The sequence below is a fragment of the Tachyglossus aculeatus genome, chromosome 10, assembly GCF_015852505.1.
Source record: "Tachyglossus aculeatus isolate mTacAcu1 chromosome 10, mTacAcu1.pri, whole genome shotgun sequence".
In the NCBI taxonomy this organism is placed as follows: Eukaryota; Metazoa; Chordata; class Mammalia; order Monotremata; family Tachyglossidae; genus Tachyglossus; species Tachyglossus aculeatus.
Genome location: NC_052075.1, coordinates 47,232,583 through 47,252,763, shown reverse-complemented (window position 1 = coordinate 47,252,763; position 20,181 = coordinate 47,232,583). Strand labels below are relative to the sequence as shown.

Sequence of the window (20,181 nt, the reverse complement as noted above, 5' to 3'; positions counted from 1 at the left end):
AACATTTTGGGGACCACTGTAGTAGCAGCAACAGACGCAGGGGCCATCAAAAGATTTATGTTTGTCTGCCTCCATCTTGGCCCATGGGCGTAGGGTGTGAGGGTTTGGGGGGGTGTTATTTTTTTTTGGTGGGGGAAGGGGGCAGGCGCTACGATTTAAGGGTCCTGAGCCAGTAGGATACCCAAGGATGCGGGGAGGAGGCAGAGGGGGAGCAGGGGGTGACAAGAAACCAGCTTGGCTCAGTGGAAACAGCCCGGGCTTTACAGTCAGAGGTCATGGGTTCAAATCCAGGCTCTGCCAATTGTCAGCTGTGTGACTTTGGGCAAGTCACTTCACTTCTCTGTGCCTCAGTTCCCTCAGTTGCCCTCGATGAGTTGACGGTCTGGAAGGGACGCTGTGCTTCTAGACTGTGAGCCCGCTGCTGGGTAAGGACCGTCTCTATATGTTGCCAACTTGTACTTCCCAAGCGCTTAGTACAGTGCTCCGCACACAGTAAGCGCTCAATAAATGCCACTGAATGAATGAATGAATGAAAATGGGGATTAAGACTGTGAGCCCTCTATTGGACAACCTGGTCACCTTGTAACCTCCCCAGCGCTTAGAACAGTGCTTTGCACATAGTAAGCGCTTAATAAATGCCATCATTATTATTATTAAGAAACAGCTTTCCCTCCACCCCACTAGGGTATCTCAAGTCAGTCCGTGCCCCAAACCTTTGGCGGCCCCTCGAGCAGGTTGCCCTAACACAATCACGGCCCGCAGCCTCACTCTTTCCAACTCTTTATAAGAACTTGAACCCAGAGCCCCAGCGGAATCTGCCCGCGGGGAGTCAGCTCGCCTCGGCGGCCTGGCCTGGGTGGGTGGAAGCCCGGACAGCCCCCTCAGCCAGACGCTGTCTCCTCCGCCGCCTCACGGATCTTCGTCCTCAAAGGTTTCCAGGCACCTGAGCTTCGCGGTCCCGTAGTCGAAGGGACCGGCTGCTTCCTGTGGCACACGAGGAGGGGAAGGATGAAGGACGGGGGGGCCCCGAGAGCTCCCCACCTCCACCCCCAAAAGGGCCAGGCCTCTTCTCCCGACTCTCTGCCCTCAGCTGCGGCCGAGACGGAGGCTGGGCACCTTCCAGCGGCTCGCCTCCACGGGCCCTGGTGCCACCGGGAGGAGAGCGGCTCCTCTCCGTGTCCTCCTACCTGCTGGAGCTGGGAACGGCCAAAGAAGTGGCCTTTTAGGAAACTGATGATCTGCATATAGAGCTGGCGGTTTTCCTCCGGGTTTTCCGAGTTGCGGCCTGCAGACCCTGAACTGAGGATGGAGAGGAAAGAGACCTTCGGTGCCGCTCCGTTTTCTTCCTCCCGGGTTCTCTCTGGCTCTGCTGCTTTGCCTCTGGGTGTCTTCCCTCCCCTTTTCCACCCACAGTGTGCGCACACTCTTACAACAACACACACATAGGCACATGCATGCTCACACACTCTCTCAGTCAGACACCCCCCACCCAACACACACTCCCAGACTGTTAACTCCGCACTTCTGAATCCGGCCATTTAGTCCCCTGGGTGTCCCAGGATTGGGCCAGTTTCCCGGAATTCTGCCGGGGAAAGGCAGGCATCTCCACGAGGACAGCATGACATGACACTTATCCCTGACTTGACTTTGACTTTTGATTCTGGGGTCGGACTTCCGACCCGGGCAGAGGGTATTGAATCACCCAGGATCGCTCCCCAACACGCCTCAAACCCTCTGCCGTGCCTGCCCGCCGGGGCCCAAGACCCACCACCACCCCCGTGCCCTTTTTACCCTGGGTCGCGGGCTCCCGGAGGGTCCCTCTCTTCGGGGAAGCTGCCGGCCTCGCTCTCCACGCCTTCCAAAGGGATCTGAAAGAAGGAACGGGGTTTCAGGGGGCAGAGATGGCACCGTGTCCGCTGTGGGGCTGATGGGCTTGGGATACCAAGAGCCAGGCCTCGGGCTGGGCAGGGAAATGCCAGCTGCCCCCTGCTCCCTGGAAGAGCCTGGCACCCCCAGTTTGGGGGGGTCTGGGGGAGTGAGAGGGTTGACTGCAGGCCTCGGCTGGCGGGTAAAGAAATTCAGGCCCTAAAACATAATAATGATAATTGTATTTAAGTGCCTAATCAATCAATCAATCATCTATTGAGCACTCACTAGGTGCAGAGCACTGTACTAAGCACTAAGGAGACTGCGATCCAGCCTATTGGTAGACACATTCCCTCCTTATAACCAGATCACAGTCTAGAGGCAATTATCCACTAGACTGTAAGCTCGTTCATTCATTCATTCATTCAATCGTATTTATTGAGCCCTTACTGTGTGCAGAGCACTGTACTAAGCGCTTGGGAAGTCCAAGTTGGCAACATATAGAGACGGTCCCTACACAACAGCGGGCTCACAGTCTAGAAGGGACTGTCTACCTACTCTGTTATACTGTTCTCTCCAAAGTGCTTAGCACAGTGCTCTGTACACAGTAAGAGCTCAATAAATATGGTTGATTGATTGACTGTTGTACTGTCGTCTCCCAGTAATAATAATAATAATGATAATGATGGAATTTATTAAGCACTTAATATGTGCAAAGCACTGTTCTAAGCGCTGGGGAGGTTACAAGGTGATCAGGTTGTCCCACGGTGGGCTCACAGTCTTCATCCCCATTTTACAGATGAGGTAACTGAGACACAGAGAAGTTAAGTGACTTGCCCAAAATCACACAGCTGATAGGTGACGGAGCAGGGATTAGAACCCATGACCTCTGACTCCCGAGCCCGGGCTCTTTCCACTGAGCCACGCTGCTTCTCCCAAGCACTTAATCCAGTGCTCTAGACTGTAAACTCATTATGGGCAGGGAACGTGTCCGCTAATTCTGTCGCATTGTACTCTCCCATGTGCTTAGAACAGTGCTCTGCACTTAGAACGGTGCTTTGCACATAGTAAGCGCTTAATAAATGCCATCATTATTATTATTATTATTATTAAAGGCTCGATAAATACAATCGATTGATGCTCCACAGAGAGTAACCATTTAGGCTTAGTGATAGAGCACGGGCCTGGGAGACAGAAGGACCTGGGTTCTAATCCCCGCTCCGCCACATGTCTGCTGTGTGACCTGGGGCGAGTTACTTAACGTATCTGGGCCTCAGTTACCTCCTATGTAAAATAGGGCTTATGAGTTTATTAATTATTAACTTAATTAACTTAATGAGTTGATTATTTTGTTAGTATGTTTTGTTTTGTTCTCTAACTCCCCCTTCTAGACTGTGAGCCCACTGTTGGGTAGCGACTGTCTCTATATGTTGCCAACTTGTACTTCCCAAGCGCTTAGTCCAGTGCCCTGCACACAGTAAGCGCTCAATAAATACGATTGATTGATTGATTGATTGATTGAGTGTGAGCCCCATGTGGGACAGGGACTGTGTCTAACCTGATTAACTTGCATCTACCCCAGCACTTAGAAGAGTGCTTGTCATATAGTAAGTGCTTAACAAGTACTATAATTTATTAATAATTAATAAATAATTTATTTTATTTATAAATAATTGATGATAATAATAAGTACCACTGACTGATGGAGAGATTGGGGAGGATCTGGACCAGGAGCCCAGGGGTCTGCTGGGAAGGGTCTCCCACGATCTGCCCCACGTGGCCCCCAAACAAGGCCCCTGCGCTGCTCTGACTGCCAAATGGGATGCTCGGCTGGATTTTAGACTGTGAGCCCACTGTTGGGTAGGGACTGTCTCTATATGTTGCCAACTTGTACTTCCCAAGCGCTTAGTACAGTGCTCTGCACACAGTAAGCGCTCAATCATCATCATCATCATCAATCGTATTTATTGAGCGCTTCCTATGTGCAGAGCACTGTACTAAGCGCTTGGGAAGTACAAATTGGCAACATATAGAGACAGTCCCTACCCAACAGTGGGCTCACAGTCTAAAAGGGGGAGACAGAGGACAAAACCAAACATACTAACAAAATAAAATAAATAGAATAGATATGTACAAGTAAAATAAATAAATAAATAAATAAATAGAGTAATAAATATGTACAAGTCAAGGTCCTTCCGACTCCCAGCCCCATGCTGTAAAAACTAGGCCATGCTGCTTCTCACGTGTTCTTTCTATTTGGCTGGGCACAACTTATTCCACCATAAAATTCTTGGAGACCTGGGGCTTGGACAAGTCAAGAGCATTAGCTCAGATGTGGAAAAGACTTATTCCACCATAAAATTCTTGGAGACCCGGGGCTTGGACGAGTCAAGAGCATTAGCTCAAATGTGGAAAAGACAAAAGTTAGGATGTTGGGGCAGTCTTCGGTGGCCTTGATGAAGAAACCTATCTGGCAAATGAAACGAAATGAGAAGCAGCGTGGATCGGCGGAAAGAGCAGGGGCTTTGGAGTCAGAGGTCATGGGTTCAAATCCCAGCTCCGCCAATTGTCAGCTGTGTGACTTTGGGCAAGTCACTTCACTTCTCTGGGCCTCAGTTACCTCATCTGTAAAATGGGGATAATAATAATAATAATGTTGGCATCCGTTAAGCGCTCACCATGTGCAAAGCACTGTTCCAAGCGCCTGGGGGGATACAAAGTGATCAGGTTGTCCCACGTGGGGCTCACTAAATACGATTGATTGATTGATTGATTGATGTGTGTTCTGGGCTCACATCCCCTCTTCCCGCTGCGGACCCCTCTCCCAGAGCCGACCCACCTCTCCCGGGGTGGAGTCCAGAGAGCCGCCGGCCGCCCCGCTGTCCACCACGCTGCCCGGCGGGCAGCCCTCGGCGAAGCCCGGCTCTTGGGGGGGCATCCCCGTGCCAATGGCGAGGCTGCTCTGACTCGGGCCCTGGCTCTGGCCCTGGCCGTACTCCTGCAGCACCTCACGGCGCTTCTCCTCGGGTAGCTCCTGCCACAGTCGCGAGATGGCCGAAGAGACCACCGAGAGGTTCACCTCCTCCAGGGAGACCACGCCTTGCTCCACCAGGAGGTCCGCCATATGCTTGCAGAAATAAAGGTACCTGGAACGGAGAGGATGACGGAGTCAGCCCAGGGCGAAAAGCGGGGTCACTTCTCCCACCACCCAGCCTCGCCTCCCTATGGTTCCTCTTCCACAGACTTTTCAGGCCAGCCCCACCAGGTTTCCCAGCCGGATGCAGACAAAACGCCAAGCTAGGACCCCTCGGGGCCCAATCTGTCAGCTTCTTCCTGAACCTAATAGATTGGGCCTTCCCACAGTGACTCTGGAGGCAGACACCTCTCCCCAGGGTGGCCGAACCGACACCCCTCCTCTCCCCACTCCCCTCTCTGCCCATCCCCTCTGGCTGGGGGGTGGTCTCGTCCCCCCACAGCTACCTCGCTCAGGAGGCCGTGCCTACCGCTCGAATTCCACCAACTGAGCGGTGGAAGAGTCGGGGAACTCCCCGCCCTCCGGCTTCGCCTCGTCCTCTCCTGCGATTTCTCTGTCTAAACCCTGGATCGGGTGCCACGGGTCCGGGTCGCGATCTCCCCTCGGGTCCGGAGTGGTCCTGGAGAGGAAGCAGAGGCTGAGGCCAGAGCTGGAAGGGGGCTTCCCTTTCCCCTGGTTTCTGGTGGGGGGCGACGGGAACCCCAGAGCCGTGTCTTCTCTCCCGGATTGCCCTCTGTAACCTCTCACCCTCCGAGGGCTCCTTCTCCTCCACTTCCAAACCCACCATCACCTCCCTTTCCTAGTGAACCCTTCTCTGGATCCTCCCCCCAACCTCCAGCTATCCGCTAGACTGACAGTTCCTTACAGGCAGGGATTGTCTACCAAATCGATTGGGTTGTACTTTCTCGAGCAAAAAGAGTACAGGCCTGGGAATCAGAGGGCCTGGGTTCTACTCTCAGCTCGGCCGAATGTCTGCTGTGTGACTTTGGGCAAGTTACTTCACTTCTCAGGGCCTAGTTACCCCATCTGTAAAATGGGGATTAAATCCAACTCCCTCCTACTTAGACTGTGAACCCCATGTCGGGCATGAACTGTGTCCAACCTGATTAACTTGTATCTATCCCAGCACTTACAACAGTGCTTAACAAGTCCCAGTATACTTCTTATTCTTATTCTTCTTATTATCATTAATAGAGTGCCCGGCTCACCGTAAGCGCTCGTTAAATACAATCGATTGGTTCACCATCCCATCTCCCTACTCCAACTCCCATCGGATGATTTGTATACCTCCGCCGTCTCCAGTTCCTCTCCTCCAACTCCCTCCTCAACCTGCTACAATCCAGTTACTGTCCAGTTCCTCTGAGATCAGCAATGAACCCCTTCTTCCTACACCTCTTGGATGACCCTGCCCCCTTAAAGCCCCGTGGATCACACTTTTATCCTAGAAACACTACCGAACTTTCGTTTCACCCACGTGGTTCATTCTTGGTTCTCCTCCTACCTCTCTGGTCGCTCTTTCTCCAGTCTCTTTGGCTGGCTCTTAGTAGTAGTAGCAGCAGTAGTAGTAGCAGTAGTAATATTTACTGAGCACCCCACTGGTCAAAACGCACTATACCAAGCACGGGGGAAGTACAAAACTGAGAAGTGACACGTTCCCTGCTCTCTAATCGGGGAGACAGACCTAAAAATATTGACAAATAGAGTAATAAGAGTAATTGAATGTGTACTAACAACAGCCATCTACCAGATCTGTTGTTGTATACTCTCTGAAGTGCTTAGTACAGTGCTCTGCACATGGTAAGTGCTCAATAAATTACACAGATGATGATGACAGTGATGACAGCATTTGAGAAAAGCTAGTGTCTGTCAGATTCCCTGTCCCCATTCAATTCCTTGAAGGAGTTTATTGATTCTTTTGTACCCTCCCAAGTGCTTAGTTTATGGCGTAGCCCACAAGGGCTCAGTAAATACTCTTGACTGGTTCCACAGGGGCTTCTGTTGCTGTTGAGATCCCTGCGATATTGTGCTCCGTTTCTCCCTACTAGGCGTCTTGCCGGGCCTCCGGGCACGGGAGGGAGGATCGGGAGAGAGTGAGGATGGCTCAGGGCGAGCCATCGCCATTACTGCTGGGCAGAAACCAGGGTTGGCTCAATCCATGGCGACCAGCAATCTCTGGGCACTGGCCTGCCGGCTTCACTGGTCCTTGGGGTGTCTCCCCCACCCTCTCCGTCAACGCTCTTTTGCTGAGAGAAAGCAAAGGAGGAGAAGGTGGGAGTGTGGGTTTCAGGATGGGCTAGAGAAGAGAACATGGAATGACGATACAGGAAACCTGAGTTCATTCATTCATTCATTCAATCATATTTATTGAGCGCTTACTGTGTGCAGAGCACTGTACTAAGCGCTTGGGAAGTCCAAGTTGGCAACATATAGAGACGGTCCCTACCCAACAACGGGCTCAAAGTCTAGAAGGGGGAGACAGACAATAAAAAAAAAAACATGTGGACAGGTGTCAAGTCATCAGAATAAATAGAGATAAAGCTAGATGCACATCATTAACAAAATAAATAGAGTAGTAAATATGTACAAGTAAAATCAATAGAGTAATAAATCTGTACAAACATATATACAGGTGCTGTGGGGAGGGGAAGGAGGTAGGGTGGGGGGATGGGAAGGAGGAGAGGAAAAAGGGGGCTCGGTCTGGGAAGGCCCCTTGGAGGAGGTGAGCTCTCGGTAGGGCTCTGAAGGGAGGAAGAGAGCTAGCTTGGCGGATGTGCGGAGGGAAGGCATTCCGGGCCAGGGGGAGGACATGGGCTGGGGGTCGATGGCGGGACGGGTGAGACTGAGGTACAGTGAGGAGGTTAGCGGCATAGGAGCGGAGAGTGCGGGCTGGGCTGGAGAAGGAGAGAAGGGAGGTGAGGGAGGAGGGGGCGAGGGGATGGACAGCCTTGAAGCCCAGGGTGAGGAGTTTTTGCTCGATGCGTAGGTTGACTGGCAGCCACTGGAGACTTTTGAGGAGGGGAGTAACATGCCCAGAGTGTTTCTGCACAAAGATGATCTGGGCAGCAGCGTGAAGTATAGACTGAAGTGGGGAGAGACAGGAGGATGGGAGATCAGAGAGGAGGCTGATGTAGCAATCCAGTCGGGATAGGATGAGAGATTGAACCAGCAAGGTGGCGGTTTGGATGGAGAGGAGAGGGCGGATCTTGGCGACGTTGCAGACATAAGACCGGCAGGTTTTGGTGACGGATTGGATGTGAGGGGTGAACGAGAGAGTGGAGTCGAGGAGGACACCAAGTTTGCGGGCTTGTGAGACGGGAAGGATGGTAGTGCCGTCAACAGAGATGGGAAAGTCAGGGAGAGGGCAGGGTTTGGGAGGGAAGATAAGGAGTTCAGTCTTGGACATGTTGAGTTTTCAATGGCGGGCAGACATCCAGATGGAGATGTCCTGAAGGCAGGAGGAGACCCGAGCCTGAAGGGAGGGAGAGAGAGCAAGGGCAGAGATGTAGATTTGGGTGTCATCAGCGTAGGTATGATAGTCGAAGCCGTGGGAGCGAATGAGTTCACCGAGGGAGTGAGTGTAGATAGAGAACAGAAGGGGATCAAGAACTGACCCTTGAGGAACCCCTACAGTAAGGGGATGAGAGGGGGAGGAGGAAACCACAAAGGAGACTGAGAATGAATGGCCGGAGAGATGAGGAGAACCAGGAGAGGATGGAGTCTGTGAAGCCCAGGTTGGATAGCGTGTTGAGGAGAAGCGGGTGGTCCACAGTGTTGAAGGCAGCCGAGAGGTCGAGGAGGATTAGGATGGAGTAGGAGCTGTTAGATTTGGCAAGAAGGAGGTCATTGGTGACCTTTGAGAGGGCAGTTTCAGTAGAGTGGAGGGGACGGAAGCCAGATTGGAGGGGGTTGAGGAGAGAGTTGGCGTTGAGGAATTCGAGGCAGCGCATGTAGACGACTCATTCAAGGAGTTTGGAAAGGAATGGTAGGAGGGAGATAGGGCGATAACTAGAAGGGAAGATGGGGTCAAGAGAGGGTTTTTTTAGGAGGGGGGAGACGTGGGCCTGTTTGAAGGCAGAGGGGAAGGAAACAATGGAGAGTGAGCGGTTGAAGATGGAGGTTAAGGAGGGGAGGAGAGATGGGGCGAGAGATTTCATAAGATGAGAGGGAATGGGGTCAGAAGCACAGGTGGCCGGAGTAGCACTTGAGAGGAGGGAGGAGATCTCATCTGAAGATACTGCTGGGAAGGATGAGAGAGTAGCGCAGAGGGTTGAGAGCGGGGGGTTGGAGAAGGGGGAGGAGTGACTTTGGGGAGCTCAGACCTGATGGAGTTAATTTTACTAATGAAGTAGGAGGCCAGATCGTTGGGGGTGAGGGAAGGAGGAGGGGAAGGAACCGGGGGCCTGAGAAGGGAGTTAAATGTACGGAAGAGCTGGCGGGGGTGATGGGCATGGGTGTCAATAAGGGAGGAGAAATAGTTTTGCCTGGCAGAAGAGAGGGCAGAGTTAAGGCAGGAAAGGACAAACTTAAAGTGAACAAGTTTGGCTTGGTGTTTAGACTTTTGCCAGTAGCATTCAGCAGCTCGAGCATAAGCGCGAAGGAGGCGGACAGTGGCAGTGATCCAGGGCTGTGGGTTAGTGGTAAGAGAGCGGCGAAGGGAAAGGGGAGCGAGCGAGTTGAGCTGAGTAGAGAGGGTAGAGTTGAGAGCAGTAATCTGGTCATCAAGATTGGGTAGAGAGGAAAGGGAGGCGAGGTGGGGTGTGAGGTGCTCAGAAAGATGGATGGGGTTGAGAGAGCGGAGGTCTCTGTGAGGTAATAATATAGATTTACAGGGGAGAGGAGTGTGAGTGAGGAGGCAGGTGAGAAGGTTATGATCAGAGAGAGGGATTTCAGATTTGGTGAGGGTGGAGATAGTGAAGTGGTAGGAGATGATGAGGTCGAGGGTGTGACCAAGTTGGTGAGTGGGTGAGGTGGGGTGGAGCAGGAGGTTGGCAGTCTCAAGGAGAGATAGAAGGCGGGCAGCAGAGGAGTCACCAGGGACATCCACGTGGATGTTGAAGTCTCCGAGGATCAGAGTGGGCGTGGAAAAGGAGAGAAGGACTTCTGAGTTCTTGTCCCCGCTCTGCCACTGGCCTGCCGTGTGACATTAGACAAGTCACTTAACCTTTCTGGACCTCGGTTTCCTCACCTGTAAAATGAGGATAATGCCTCCTGTCTCCCCACCTTACAGAGGTGTTGTGAGGATCAAATGATATCACTGATGTGAAAGCACTTGGGGAAAAATAAAAGGTCTTGACAAATCCGAGGTACTAAATTATCAAGACAAAGGGCAGGGGGGAGAGGGATGAACCTCCTGGAGAGACTGCAGAGACCATATCTCCTCACCAGGATCTTCCATGTGGAGAGCTCTGTCCCGGAGACAGATGCCTCCACCAACTCCCCCATCTCCGCCCAAGCTCGTTCCCTCCTTTCCTCTCCCCGCAGAGTCCGGGAGTGTTTTCACAGAGAGAGCAAGGCCATCAAAATCTATGTCCAACCTGATTAGCTTGTATCCACCCCAGCGCTTAGTACACATAGTAAGCGCTTCACAAATTCCATAAATACCCCAGGAAATGGTGCAGTGGAGGCTGGTCACCCCTAACAGGGGCCAAATTGGTGGACAGAGGTGGAGAGTCGGACTTGAGTCCGGGGAGGTTCAATCCCTGTCCCACACTGGAGGTAGAGAGGCCTAGCTCGGGACTCGGCAGGTTCTCTGGGGGTGCGATCCGGGGATGGGGGAGATTTAGGGGGCCGGAGAGGGTCTTGCCACGTGCAGAGGGCCTTGACTCCCGGGCGGTTCCGGTGGGCTACCTGTGGTGTGGACTGGAGTACATCCTGACAAAATCCTTCTTGACCTCCTCCAGGCTGGACACGTTCCCATCCTCCAGGTGGAGGGAATCTGTGAGCATCAAGAGGGGAGGCGTCAATCCATCGTCCATCGATCAATCGATCGATCACGTCTATTGAGCACCTACCACATGCACAGAGTTGTACTCGGCAGTTGGGAGAGTCGAGTGGAATTCGTAGGCTTAATCCCTGCCCTCGAGAGCTTTGCCCGAGGGAGGGGAAAGGTCTTCTGGCCCCCAGTTGGTTCCTTCCTCTTGGTTCAGATGAGCCGGTTCTGGGGGAATCCCCTGATCCATCTCCCGCCCCCCACCCCGGTTTCTGAGAGATGGTGAGGGGAGCCCTAAGGACGGATGGAAGGGGGTCTTTGGGTCTGAATGGAGAGAATACAGAAGACGAGAAACGTCAACTCTTTCATCTATAGGTCTGATAATAATAATAATAATAATAATAATAATGGTATTTGTTAAGCGCTTACTATGTGCCAAGCACTGTTCTAAGCACTGGGGGAGATACAGGGTAATCAGGTTGTCCCACGTGGGGCTCACAGTCTTAATCCCCATTTTACAGATAACTGAGGCCCAGAGAAGTTAAGTGACTTGTCCAAAGTCACACAGCTGACAGGTGGCAGAGCCGGGATTAGAACCCATGACCTCTGACTCCCAAGCCCAGGCTCTTTCCACTGAGCCACGCTGCTTCACTGCTGTATTGAGCCTTTGCTTTGTGCAGAGTGACTTTGTGCAAGTCACTTCACTTCTCTGTCTCCTCTGTTGGGTAGGGACTGTCTCTATATGTTGCCAATTTGTACTTCCCAAGCGCTTAGTACAGTGCTCTGCACACAGTACGCGCTCAATAAATACGATTGATTGATTGATTACCTCACCTGCAAATGGGGAAGAAGACTGTGGAGCCCCGTGTGTAACTCCACATACTGTAACAAACCTGATTGACTTTTCTCTACCCCAGTGCTTAGTACGGTGCCCGGCACATCGTAGGCCCTTAACAAATACCATCAAAAAAGCACTGTGCTAAACACTTGGGAGAGTCCACTGCGGGAGACCCAATCCCCGCCCTCAGAGAGCGTCCAGTCTAGAGGGCGAGTGGACGGCTCTCACCCCGGGGCCATGGGCGGACGGGCCCGCTCTGCCCGTACCTTTCAGCTTCAGCAAGTTTTCCAAGGTATGTTCCAGCTCCTGGATATGGTGCTTTGCCTTCCGTAGAACTTGCAACTGTGCAGAAACAGAAAGCACACCCGCATCCCTCCCTGCTGACGCCTGGGGACTTGCTTACTGACTTCCAGCTCCCTCCATCCCAGGAGGAGGAGAGGGAGAAGGAAGAGGAGAAAGAGGAGGAGAAGGAGGAAGAGAATGGGGAGAAGGCGGAGGGGAAAGAGGGAAGGGGAAGAGGACGAGTAGGAGAGGGAGGGGTGAAGAAGAAGGGCAAGGAGAGTAGGCGACCTGGAAAATTTACAAGCCTTGGTACCTTCATTCCCATAAAAAAGTAAATTTTGGAGCAGCGGGGCCCTGGCAGCCAAAGGGTGGGGAGGAAGAGGAGAAGGAATAAGAGAAGAGGCGGAAGGGAAGAGGAGGAAGAGGAGGAGGAAGAGGAGGAAGACAGCAATTAGAGGTAGCCTCTGAAGAGCTGCTCTTTCCCTGTATGGGGTAGTCATAAGTGTCATTAAGCGCTTACTATGTGCAAACCACTGTTCTAAGCGTTCTAACTCCCAGGCCTGTGCTCTGTGTCCTATGTCATGCTGCTCTGTCATACTGTACCCTCCCAAGCGCTTACTACAGTGCTCTGCACATGGTCAATAAAGATGACTGACTGACTGATGAGTGGGGCCTGTGGCGAGGAAGACCGGAACCCGGGTTTGAGGACATGGGCGTCCCCCCGCCGCCAGCCCCAGCCCGGCCCTTTCTTCCTTCCCCTGGCAGATCTCCCGGGGGAGATCAACAAGTGGTTGCCAACTTGTCCTTCCCAAGCGTTTAGTCCAGTGCTCTGCACACAGTAAGCACTCAATAAATCGTGGCTCAGCGGAAAGAGCTTGGGCTTGGGAGTCAGCGGTCGTGAGTTCTAATCCCTGCTCTGCCACACGTCTGCTGTGTGACCTCGGGCAAGTCACTTCACTTCTCTGAGCCTCAGTGACCTCATCTGTAAAATGGGGATGAAGACTGTGAGCCCCACGTGGGACAACCTCTCCCTCTACAGCCCAGCCCGCACCCTCCGCTCCTCTGCCGCTAATCTCCTCACCGTACCTCGTTCTCACCTGTCCCGCCATCGACCCCAGGCCCATGTCATCCCCTGGGCCTGGAATGCCCTCCCTCCGCCCATTCGCCAAGCTCGCTCTCTTCCTCCCTTCAAGGCCCTACTGAGAGCTCACCTCCTCCAGGAGGCCTTCCCACACTGAGCCCCTTCCTTCCTCTGCCCCTCGTCCCCCTCTCCATCCCCCCATCTTACCTCCTTCCCTTCCCTACAGCACCTGTATATGTGTATATATGCTTGTACATATTTATTACTCCATTTATTTATTTATTTATTTTACTTGTACAGATCTATTCTATTTATTTTATTTTGTTAGTATGTTTGGTTTTGTTCTCCGTCTCCCCCTTTTAGACTGTGAGCCCACTGTGGGGTAGGGACTGTCTAGATGTTGCCAATTTGTACTTCCCAAGCGCTTAGTACAGTGCTCTGCACACAGTAAGCGCTCAATAAATACGATTGATGATGATGATAATAAATCGTGGCTCAGCGGAAAGAGCTTGGGCTTGGGAGTCAGCGGTCGTGAGTTCTAATCCCGGCTCTGCCACACGTCTCCTGTGTGACCTCGGGCAAGTCACTTCACTTCTCTGAGCCTCAGTGACCTCATCTGTAAAATGGGGATGAAGACTGTGAGCCCCACGTGGGACAACCTGATGACCTTGTATCCCCCCCAGCGCTTAGAACAGTGCACATAGTAAGCGCTTAACGAACGCCATCATTATTATTATTATTATTATTAATCAATACGATCGAATGAATGACTCTCCCCATCCCTACCTTGGTGGCGGTGTTGTTGGGCTGAACGTACAGCATCCTCCTAAGGCTATTGATGAGACCGGTCAGCGTCGCCCGGTGCCGGGCCTGAGACAGGCGTCTCCTCACCAGCCGGGGCTCGACCTCGGGCCCGGGGGGTAGGGCGCTGGAGCCCACCTGGACCCCCGGGCTGCCGCGCTCCCCCCCCGGGGGGCTCCATTCTGACCTGTGGGGTGGGCAGAGAGAGGGAGGGTAGGATGGTTCCCCTTTGGTCAGTACATCCACACCTTCTAAAAACAAGGAGAGACAGAGACGAAGGCGGAGAGAGGGAGGGAGTAAGGGGAGCCAGGGGACCTGGGTTCTAATCCCGACAGGGGCGCTTGTCTGCCGGGTGAGCTTGGACAAATCACTTGACTTCTGTGCTTCCCAAGCGCTCTGCACACAGTAAGCGCTCAATAGATACGATTGAATGAATGAATGCGCGCCTCGGTTACCTCACCTGTAAAATGGGGATTAAGACCGGGAGTCCCACGTGGGACAGGAGCTATATCTGATCTGACTGCATGGTGTCCACAACGGTGCTTGGAACACACTAGAGTGCTTAATAATAAAAATAACAATAATAATAATGGCATTTGTTAAGTGCTTACTATGTGCAGAGCACTGTTCTGAGCGCTGGGGGGGTACAAGGTGATCAGGTTGTCCCACGTGGGGCTCACAGTCTTCATCCCCATTTTACAGATGAGGTAACTGAGGCTCAGAGAAGTGAAGTGACTTGACCAAGGTCGCACAGCAGACATGTGGCAGAGCTGGGATTCGAACCCATAACCCCCGACTCCAAAGCCAGGGGTCTGCTTAGTGAATGACCATTATTAATTGTTATATAGAATAATATTACAAGTTAATGAATGATAAATGAATGAATTAATAATTCATTAAGACCAACGATAATAATGTAATAATAATAGCACTTTGGGGGCTGGGGTAGAGTGTCTGAAGAAACAACAAAATGGGAAAGTTGATGATCAGCCAGAAATGCTAGTCAACATCAGTCAGTCGATCAATGGTATTTATTGAGCATTTACTCTGTGCGGAACACTGTACTAAAGGAGAAGCAGCGCGGCTCAGTGGAAAGAGCCCGGGCTTTGGAGTCAGAGGTCATGGGTTCAAATCCCGGCTCCGCCACTTGTCAGCTGTGTGACTTTGGGTAAGTCACTTTTAACTTCTCTGCACCTCAGTTACTTCATGTGTAAAATGGGGATGAAGACTGTGAGCCCCCCGTGGGACAAGCTGATCACCTCGTAACCTCCGCAGTGCTTAGAACAGTGCTTTGCACATAGTAAGCGCTTAATAAATGCTATTATTATTATTATTATTATTAAACACTTGGGTGAGACTGTGAGCACCCAAGTGTGTCTCTTAACTCTGGCAGGGAGTGCGTCTGTTAAGTCTGTTGTAGTGTACTCTTCCAAGCGCTTAGCACAGTTCTCTGCACATACCTTCTAGACTGTGAGCCCACTGTTGGGTAGGGACTGTCTCTATATGTTGCCAACTTGGACTTCCCAAGCGCTTAGTACAGTGCTCTGCACACAGTAAGCGCTCAATAAATACGATTGATTGATTGATTGATTGATACCATGCGCTCAATACCACCGATTAATTGATTGATTGATAGGTAGACACGACCCCTTGGAAAGCACTGTGGGGAGCAGGACAGGCAGGGGTACAATTGGGCCGGGCAGTTCAGAAAGCATTTGAAAAAGACCAAATTTAGCCTTACCAACTTAATAATAACGATGACTATATTAATGATGGCATTTGTTAAGCGCTTACTATGTGCCAAGCACTGTTCTAAGCGCTGGGGGGGGATACAAGGTGATCAGGCTGCCCCACGTGGGGCTCACAGCCTTAATCCCCATTTTACAGATGAGGTCACTGAGGTCTAGAGAAGTGAAGTGACTTGCGCAAAGTCACGCAGTGGACGAGTGGCGGAGCTGGGATTAGAACCCATGACCTCTGACTCCAAATCCCGGGATCTTTAATAGTAATAATGATGGTATTTGTTAAGCGCTTACTATGTGCAAAGCACTGTTCTAAGCACCGGGGAGGTTACAAGGTGATCAGGTTGTCCCACGAAGGACTCACAGTTTTAATCCCCAATTTGCAGATGAGGTAACTGAGCCACAGAGAAGTTAAGTGACTTGCCCAAAGTCACACAGCTGACAATTGGCAGAGCCGGGATTTGAACCCATGACCTCTGACTCCAAATCCCGGGATCTTTCCACCGAGCCACGCTGCTTCTCTAACTTGGTTATATCGACCTCTCCCGAGCGCTCAGTACAGTGCTCTGCACGTGGTAAACACTCAGTAAATACAACTTGACTGATTGATTAAGGATTTGACCGTGAGAGTGACTGAATTGTGTCTTCCAAACTACTCCAGGGGGAATGGAGCCTTCGACTCGCCCCCTTTTAGACTGTGAGCCCACTGTTGGGTAGGGACTGTCTCTATATGTTGCCAACTTGTACTTCCAAAGCGCTTAGTACAGTGCTCTGCACATAGTAAGCGCTCAATAAATACGATTGATTGATTGGTTGATTGACTGGTCCTGCCTCCCTTCGGGAAATTGTGCAGGTGGAAAATGACGACGGGTTCAAGAGGAGCTTGGGTCAATTCAGGGACAAGCCATCCCCGATGGGTTAGGTTTAGGGGGGGAGATAAATCAAAAGAGGGGAAAGAGCGATATTGTAATAATAAATGGGATTTGTTAAGTGCTTACTGTGGGCCAGGCACTGTACTGAGCGCTGCGATGGATACAAGCAAATCGAGTTGGACACACTCCCTGTTCCACCTGGGGCTCACCGTCTCAATGCTCTCCCGAGCGCTTGGTACAGTGCTCTGCACACAGCAGTCGCTCAATAAGTACGATTGAATGAACGAATGAGTGAATGAATGAGTATAAAAAGAGATGTAAGTAAATGCTAGGGGACCGGGGGGTGGGGGGTGAGGGAAAGAATCATTCTCCTTGAGGTTTCTGATCGATCGATCAATCGATAGTCTTTATTGAGTGCTTACTGTGGGCACAGCACTGTACTAAGCGCTTGGGAAAGTACAAAATACAACACTATAGCAGAGTTGGTATGGTGGTGATGATGATGAATGATGATGGTATTTGTGAAGCGCTTACTATGTGCCAAGCACTGTTCTAAGCTTTGCACACACTAAGTGCTTGATAAATACAATTGAATGAATGAAGGAATGAATGAATGAATGAATCATCATCATCAATCGTATTTATTGAGCGCTTACTATGTGCAGAGCACTGTACTAAGCGCTTGGGAAGTACAAATTGGCAACATATAGAGACAGTCCCTACCCAACAGTGGGCTCACAGTCTAAAAGGGGGAGACAGAGAACAAAACCAAACATACTAACAAGAATGAATGAATGAATTAATTAATTAATTAATGCATGGCCCTTTGTTCTCCCCCCCCACCCCCCAAGTCCCAAACCACTTATGTCCATATCTGTCATTTTATCTGTTTGTATTGATGTCTGTCTCCTCACTTCTAGACTGTGAGTGCATTGTGGGCAGGGAATGTCACTGTTCACTGTTGTGTTGTGCTTTCCCAAGTGCTTAGTACAGTGCTTTGCAAGTGGTAAGTGCTTAATAAATGTGTCTGATTGAATGAATGAGCACTTAATAAATGTGACTGAATGAATGAATAAATGGATGAGTGAATGATGGATGGGTGGATGACTGAATGGATGGATGGATGAGTGACTGTAGAAGCAGCGTGGCTCAGTGGAAAGAGCACGGACTTTGGAGTCAGAGGGCATGAGTTCAAATCCAGCCTCCGCCAATTGCCAGCTGTGTGACTTTGGGCAAGTCACTTCACTTCTCTGTGCCTCAGTTACCTCATCTGTAGAATGGGGATTAAGTGTGTAAACCCCCCGTGGGACAACCCGATCACCTTGTAACCTCCCCAGCGCTTAGAACAGTGCTCTGCACATAGTAAGCGCTTAATAAATGCTATCATTATTATTATAGATGGGTGGGTGGATGAGTGAATGAGTGAATGGATGGATGAGTGAATAGATGGATGGATGGGTGGGTGGGTGGGTGGACGGATGGATGGATGGATGGATGGATGAGTGGGTGGATGGATGAGTGAGTGAATGAATGGATGGATGGATGGATGGATGAGTGGGTGGATGGATGAGTGAATGAATGAATGGATGGATGGATAGGTGAATGAATGAATGAATTAATGAATGACTGGATGGATGGATGGATGGATGGGTGAATGAATGAATGAATGGATGGATGGCAGTGTGGCTCAGTGGAAAGAGCACAGGCTTTGGAGTCAGAGGTCAGGGGTTCGAATCCTGGCTCCACCACAAGTCTGCTGTGTGACCTTGGGCAAGTCACTTAACTTCTCTGAGCCTCAGTTACCTCATCTGTAAAAATGGGGATTAAGACTGTGAGCCCCACGTGGGACAGCTTGATCACATTGTATCCCCCCCAGCGCTTAGAACAGTGCTTTGCACATAGTAAGCGCTTAACAAATGCCATTATTATTATTATTATTATTATTATTATGGGTGAATGAATGAATGGATGGATGGATGGATGGATGAATGAGTGAATGAATGAATGGATGGATGGATGGATGGATGGATGGATGAGTGAATGAATGAATGGATGGATGGATGAGTGAATGAATGAATGGATGGATGGATAGGTGAATGAATGAATGGATGGATGGATGGATGAGTGAATGAATGAATGGATGGATGGATGGATGGGTGAATGAATGAATGGATGGATGGATAGGTGAATGAATGAATGGATGGATGGATGGATGAGTGAATGAATGAATGGATGGATGGATGGATGGATGGATGAGTGAATGAATGAATGGATGGATGGATAGGTGAATGAATGAATGGATGGATGGATGAGTGACTGAATGAATGGATGGATGGATGGATGAGTGAATGAATGAATGGATGGATGGATAGGTGAATGAATGAATGAATGAATGAATGAACGAATGAATGACTGGATGGATGGATGGGTGAATGAATGAGTGAATGGCTGTATGGGTGGATGGATGGCTGGCTGGCTGGCTAGGGGGGCGCCCTGACGTGAGGGAAAAATGCCCCCCCCCCCCCCCCGGGCCCCTCCCTCCCGACCCCTCAGGCGACCCCCGCCTCACCCCCCCCCCCGGTCAGCCCCCCCTCATCAGCCCCTCGGGAGCCGGAGCCGGAGCCGGAGCCGGAGCCGGAGCCGCCGCCTTCTTACCTCGGCGGCTCCGAGGCCCCCGAATGACGGCGGGGGGGGGGGGGGGGGGGCCACCGCTCCCCCCCCTCCCCCCGCTCCCTCCCCCGCCCGGCCTGTTCTGCCCGGATACACCCCGGCCCCAAACAGAGCCCGCCCGGCCGCACATGGAAGGCGCCCAATCCCGGCCCGGGACGCCCCGCGCCGCCGCCAATCGGAGCGCGCCGCCCCTGGAGGGCGCCCAATCCGGGCCCGGGACGCCCCGCGCCGCCGCCAATCGGAGCGCGCCTCCCCCCCCCCATCCGCCGCCCACCAATAGGAGCCCGCGACGGCGCGCGCCGGCCGGCGAGGGCCAGGGCAACCGGCTGAGGCTGGAGAGGGCATGGGGGGGGGGCAAGCGCTCTCACAGCCAGCAGCGTCAGCAGCAGAATGATGGCATTTGTTAATAATAATAATAATAATAATAATAATAATAATAATAATAATAATAATGTTGGTGGTATTTGTTAAGCGCTTACTATGTGCAAAGCGCTGTTCTAAGCGCTGGGGGGGAGCCCCCTCCTTCCTCTCCCCCTCCTCCCCCTCTCCATCCCCCCCCGCCTTACCTCCTTCCCCTCCCCACAGCACCTGTATATATAGACATATGTTTGTATGCATTTATTACTCTATTTTATTTGTACATATTTATTCTATTTATTTTATTTTGTTATTATGTTTGGTTTTGTTCCCTGTCTCCCCCTTCTAGACTGTGATGCCCACTGTTGGGTAGGGACCGTCTCTCTATGTTGCCAACTTGGACTTCCCAAGCGCTTAGTACAGTGCTCTGCGCACAGTAAGCGCTCAATAAATACGATTGAATGATACAAGGTGATCAGGCTGTCCCACTTGGGGCTCACAGTCTTAATCCCCATTTTACAGATGAGGTCACTGAGGCCCAGAGAAGTCCCCCTCCCCACCCTACCCCCCGCCTTACCTCCTTCCCCTCCCCACAGCACCTGTATATATGTATATATAATGATGATGGCATTTGTTAAGCGCTTACTATGCGCAAAACACTGTTCTAAGCGCTGGGGGGATACAATGGGATCAAGTTGTCCCCTGTGGG

At 51.4% G+C, this 20,181-nt stretch overlaps 1 protein-coding gene across 1 annotated transcript; it reads right to left on the bottom strand.

The window, feature by feature from the left end:
- Window positions 1-773: 773 nt before the first annotated feature.
- Window positions 774-14,357, bottom strand: STRA8 (stimulated by retinoic acid 8). Its single transcript, XM_038751987.1, has 9 exons — window positions 14,353-14,357; window positions 13,817-14,018; window positions 11,934-12,009; window positions 10,748-10,835; window positions 5,370-5,519; window positions 4,706-5,012; window positions 1,792-1,868; window positions 1,188-1,299; window positions 774-984 (listed from the first exon to the last, which is right to left on the bottom strand). Exons 1-9 carry the CDS (start codon window positions 14,355-14,357, stop codon window positions 910-912), a joined length of 1,092 nt encoding a protein of 363 aa, XP_038607915.1. The 3' UTR covers window positions 774-909.
- Between the last annotated feature and the right edge of the window lie 5,824 nt (window positions 14,358-20,181).

Bases quoted from the DNA above. Each gene is read 5' to 3' on its own strand.
- STRA8 (XM_038751987.1), bottom strand. The intron at 12,010-13,816 runs GTAGGGATGGGG...GTTTCTGCACAG, and splicing joins CCAACAACACCGCCACCAAG to TTGCAAGTTCTACGGAAGGC. The intron at 5,520-10,747 runs GTAGCCCACCGG...CTTCCTCTCCAG, and splicing joins TACTCCAGTCCACACCACAG to GACCACTCCGGACCCGAGGG.